This window comes from Rhyacophila brunnea, unplaced genomic scaffold (assembly GCF_057557595.1).
Source record: "Rhyacophila brunnea isolate RB1 unplaced genomic scaffold, BYU_Rbru_1.0 scaffold_17, whole genome shotgun sequence".
NCBI lineage: Eukaryota > Metazoa > Arthropoda > Insecta > Trichoptera > Rhyacophilidae > Rhyacophila > Rhyacophila brunnea.
The window spans coordinates 19570998-19576997 of NW_028232827.1; the positions used below are offsets into that span (position 1 = coordinate 19570998).

General features: G+C 33.7%; 1 protein-coding gene across 1 annotated transcript in view; it reads right to left on the bottom strand.

Annotated features, from left to right (window-relative positions):
* c12.2 (von Willebrand factor A domain-containing protein c12.2) overlaps positions 1-2975 on the bottom strand; it is an 80972-nt gene extending 77997 nt beyond the window's left edge. The window contains exon 1 of the mRNA XM_085944816.1: positions 2674-2975. Within this exon, the coding sequence (XP_085800942.1) occupies positions 2674-2857 (184 nt within the window). The 5' untranslated portion in view covers positions 2858-2975. The remainder of the gene's footprint in view (positions 1-2673) is intronic.
* Positions 2976-6000: the final 3025 nt, after the last annotated feature.

Genomic DNA, 6000 nt, shown 5'->3' on the forward strand with positions numbered 1-6000 from the left:
GTTCGCGTCCGTTACATTTCGACACCGCCGTTATTATTGTGTTACAAAATGCCAATGTGCCTAGTTAAAAATTGTAAAAAAAATTCTACTAAACACTCCAAGAAAGATGGGATAACTTTTCATGTGTAAGTATTATTTATTATTGATAAAATGCCATTTTTAGATATTGACAAACGATATTATTCGATGCAATTCAATGACAGAACAATTTGACAGAAATGGCCGAACATTTTTACGCAGGCAGCGATGATTTCTCCATTCCTAGGAGGGCTCAACGCACAAATGGTGATTTATAAATATGGTCCGTATTGTAATGACAGTAAGGTATATATTCGTTCAATTTTTCAAATATGGTAGTACTGTTTGCACCGTACTTCAGCTAATTGATTTGCATGAACGGACTGGTAATATTATTTTCAATTTATTATATGTAATTAAACATATTTTTTGACATCGTTTGTTTAATTAAAAATACTTTTTGTCACGAAATCGATAAATGTATTGGGAAGTATATATTTTTATAATTGAATCGCTACAAATTAAAAAGTGAAATAATGAAGAAGGGAGAATAGTAGTATTATGTCAATGGATTTAGCGGTTTTATTGTCATTATTATCTCTCATTAAATTTTAGAGTTCCTCGCGAAGCAGAAAGGCGATTACATTGGACATATATACTTAGAGTATTAAGATGCGATCCATGTTGGACACCATCGGATGAATGTGTAATATGTTCTGATCATTTTGATAGAAAACATTTCATCACGACAAGGAATGGACTTCGTCGATTAACAAAAGATGCGGTGCCTTCTTTAGTGGTGATTATAAGATTGCATACAAATATCCAATTAATATTATAAAGAAATTTATTATATATAAATGCTATCATAAATTTACATAGTTGTTACAAAATGAATATATATACATAATATTGAAATACATATGAATACATACATACGAATGAATTTTGGCTGGTGATTACGCGAACAATAATTAATTAATATATATATAAACACATATTGCGACATAGGTTAATTCATTCACAATACTAATGATAAACTGTTTTTTATATATATTATATATATTAAAATCATCAGACTTTTTCAGATTTAGGTATGTAATCACTTCCGTCGCGGCGGATATTCCAAATTCAAAATTTCTGATGTTTAATATTAAGTACCTGGGTACTTATTTATTTTGTAAAATGGAGTTCTGCCAAGTAAATGCTGACTAAAATAATACATAATTTTATTGTTCTTTTAGTGTATTGATATACAAACGAAAACACCAGTATTGGAATTCGATAACGATGACGATTCACAAAATAGTGACTGTATTGAAAATCAAGCAAATGTTTGCGAAGTGGACCAGCCGATTGAATACCAAAGTGTGAATATGGATGATATGGATATCGGAGAAGACGCGTCAATAGAAATCCCCGTTTTAGGTGCAACGCAGGTGAATATAATACTATTAATAGATAAATGGTAGTTCTATAAATATTTGTACACATATTGCGACATAGGTTAATTCATTCTGAATATTATTGATAAATTGCTTATAAATATTTTTTTGTCCACGTTAGGTTATCTCAAAAATACTGGACAAACCTTTTTTTGAATTAAACAACGATGATGAAACTGGTATCGCCTGTTTGAAAATAAATGTACGAAGATACATACGTCAAACATACAATAATAATATATTTTTATAACTTGTTTTTATCTCGAATAAATGGCGTTCAATAAAAATTTAATTGTGTTTGACTATTTTTTTTTTGTTATATTTATCTACCTCCGTTCTCTTGTATTATTATCATAGGTACCTACTTTCTTCTGTATTCATACTTCGAAACTGTGTTATTAATTGATAAAAGGCATGTATTTATTATACACACAACAAAAAGAATAATAATATAAATAACGAGTTACAAAAATATTTAAAGTTATTAATTAAGGGCAGAATTCCCAGTTTGCGTCTGGAATCGTTTCGCTGAATGCCTGGAAGCGTTTCGCTGAATCTCCGGAAGACGTAAGTAACCCGAGAATTCTAACGCGATGACATTAATACGCCGTTACAATAAAGGCTATATTACTCTAAATTCTCGAAGCTTGATATCGTATAATGGAAATGCAACGTCATATGATCACGTGACGTCTACCTATACATCTGTGAATAAGTTTCGTGCACTATTTCTCGTGATCGCCAATATGAAATGAGTTGTCCATTTAATACGTCTTTGTTTGGAGCCCATACCCCGGATCCAAATACATTATGAATTCAAAAAACAATATGAGAATTGTACGCAAGCAGTCAGGATTGAATACTTTACTCACAGTGGGTGGCCTTTTCGATCTCAGTGAAGATACTTACTAAACATTTTTTAAATAATTTCTCTGACAGACATGTCACTTGCTCTCCTATATCTTTTTCTCTCAAATTAAATCTGTCAAACACTTTGCTCTTTGACTACAAGAAATTGCTCTCAGAAAATACAATCCATGATAAATATTCTAATTCATTCAAATTGACATAAAACTGATATGGCTATGATAGTATGTAATAGGTTAAGGTTGAACTCGTTGGTTAAGACCATGCTGTTTAAATACATATTTAAAACGGTGGTATATAAAGAATGTTGAACAAAAAAATCTTATACCTGATAGGTACTTACAATAGTTTCGGGGCACATATTCAACATTTTTGGGAGAATTTATATCCTTGGACACTTCTCCAATTGTCACTTTTTTCCCGCTGGAATACGCTCGAAGGTAATTGGGCAAAATAGAAACCTTTTTTTTACTCAATATTCTAATGAGGACATCCAATCGTCTCACGGAGCTTCTGTTGAATTGCATGTTATAAACAATTTAAAATGTGACTTTATCAGATCACCATCATCGTAACTTTACACTTTACTATTAAATAATAATTGCCGCGACAATCTTTTTATAAGTTCAAAGTCTGACAAGTGACAGCTGTCATCGGATTCGGACTCAAAATTGCCAGAGAAGAAAATTAATCTTAAAATTTACCCTAAAAATTGTTATTCCCTGAAATAACCGAAAATCACCAAAGAGATTGGACTCCTCCCACGGAGGGAGCACACAAATGTCAGTGTGTACCTACTCGTTTTGTGAACCAAAATAAATCCCTCTGAAATTAGGTACACTTTGCTGCAAATGGGTAGTACTCGGACATAAAAACGCCCTACTGAGAATTTTTTTTGTCAATACTTCAGCTTACAACCAATTTATGATAAACGTAAGTATTTTCATTATAAAAAGTTCCCACAATAAAAACTTTATTAGGATCCAGGGTAAGAAAGAATAATGCAAATGAAAGTAAGTATATTATTTTTAATAACAACACAAAAACACAATATTTTGAAAAATTAAACACAAATCAGTTAATAGCAAATGGGTCTTCAAAAAAAAGTCTTCAACCTCTTCGAAAATCACCCTATGAGTGTCAATAATATTTTTCTAAAAAAATGCCGAATTTCAATTCATTTATATCGATTCGATATATTGTAGGTATTGCACTTTTCACACAAAAATCTTATTGTATACTTATTTGAAATGATACAATTAATAAGCTATAATAAATAATAATTAAGGGTGTTTCATATTAAATAATTAACGTCATAATAATTCAATGTCTGTAAATAAAATATATTTATCTTCTACACAGTGTTTTCCAAGATTTTTAATAATGTAGCGCCAACACACATGACCCGCTTGTCAAATTTCGCTGGCTCACAAAGCATCGACATAATAATAATTATTAGTCCATGTCACCTCTATAATAAATGATCTGCAACCACTCCATAGTGCAGGGTGTGCGAACCTTTTTACGTACGCGTGCCAAAATTTCCCAAATATTATTTTTCAACTGTCTGAAGTGCCGAGCAGTTTTTCATGTGGACAAATAGTTTTTAAGAACTCTTTTCCAAAATGATGATTTTCTAGACACCACTCGCAGAATATAGCACACATAGCTTTATCGCTTTTTTCAATTACGCCATAAGGTAAACGTACCAGTAGTTGACCATTTAAGAAAAAAATTCAGCAAAAATAACGATTAACGTTTAGCATTACACCGAATGTTGGCAAAGCAAGTCTACTCATAATGGATCAAATGTCTTAATTAATATGACAAGACAAAAATTAAGAAAGGGTCTGTTACAAAAAAATTGTGTTCAATTTTTCAAGACCATGTTTTTGTTCCAGTAGTTGACCATCCAAAAAATTGAAAGTTCCAGTAGTTGACCACTATATGTTTCAGTAGTTGACCATGTCTAATCAGGGGTTCCAGTAGTTGACCACTATATTTTTCAGTAGTTGACCATGTCTAATCCGAAGGCTTTATGGCAAATCTGTCATCAGAGTTGCCTTAGGGCTTCCTGTCAGACCACTCTAGCCCATAGCTACTTGAATCAACTTGGTAGCAATGGGCGGTTTAGTAACAAGTTACATAGGAGAGGATTTTGTTTGACAGCCAATCATCAGCTTTGTTCGGGTAACAAAAGGTGCAAAATTAGTTACTTCAAACTAAAAATACAAAAATATATTTATTTTAGCAACTAAGTACATACATACTACATAGTAACGCATAGGCTCAGTACTTACCAAAATAAAACTTAACATAAAAATCCTTAGATATTCCAAATAAAGTCCAATTCCGGATACTACAGCCTTCCATTCATGGCTAAGTACATCGGATTGCTCTGGCCATTTCCATAGTCTCCCGCACTTTGCGTCGATGAAATAGTAGCTTTTACTTTAGAAATATAAACGATTTTCCCCGGGAAGTATTATAATATAATGTTCATTAATGACTTTCATAACGGGCAGCCATCGAGTTTTAGGCTTAAAGCTTTCATCACTAGACTTATATATGCCATTCACTCTCCGCTGAGTCTGAAATTTCAACACTTGGGTTAGAAGACTCAGAAGAAAAACGCATTTTCTTCTTGACTGCTTTCAATTCCCCCATTTTTTTTCTTCCTTTGCTTGCTCATTTAGTTCTTTCTTTCTTTGCCTCTCTGCAGCTCGTTCTTTTTTCAACCGTTCCATTTCTTTTTTCTTCCTCTTTTTGTTTAGGAAATACTCCTGGCAAGTGGGGTGGGGGTTTTTTCCCTTTTTTGCTATCTTCTTGAATTTTTCTTCCCCTTCACCGGGGAAGAAAAAATGTCTCTTGAATGGACTACGAATATTTGATGGAACAGCCACGGGTTCACTGGCGATTGGAGACGAAGTATCATTACAAATCCTTATACCAGCCTTAGGTGCACTGGCGATTGGAGACGAATCACCATCACAAGTCGTTAGACCAGCCACAGGTGCCCTAGCGATTGGAGATGAAACATCATAATAATTCATAGTATTCCAGGCGGCCAAAGACATCATATCATCGGATTCCTCTTCTTGCAATGCTGAGTCATCGCTGAGTCTGACCGGGTCAGGTGGAGTGATATTTTCCAACTCATTTTTTACTTTTCGCCACAGTGCGAACAGTGACTTATCATTTTTATCAGGTTCATTGTTTTTGCGGAATGATTCAAGATTTTCCTCATCAATGTTTTTACTCAGGAACTCCTCTAAATACCGCTTGGGTTCCTCTGATGTAACCATTGAAAGCACACTTTACGATTCTCCTGGTACTGTTACAGCTTAAGGGCTCCATGGACAAAGTCCACATATTCGGAAATGTCTTGAGGAATTCTTTTGTACTTGTAGAGGACTGTCGTTGGTGTGACAGCCCCACCGACACTCCCTGTTACTATGACGGTTATGCATTCTTTATCGTCGGCTTTTACCTGCTGGTACACTGTCTCGATTCCTTTTTTGGCTAAGACCCTGCTCCCCTAGGAGCGGCAGGTTATATGAAAGTATGGTGAAGCAGGCAGGTTATATAAAAAAGTATGGTGAGGTAGGCTGATAAACAATTTGCGGTAAAACTAACGTTAACATTATTAATTATATGGGTACGTTATAAT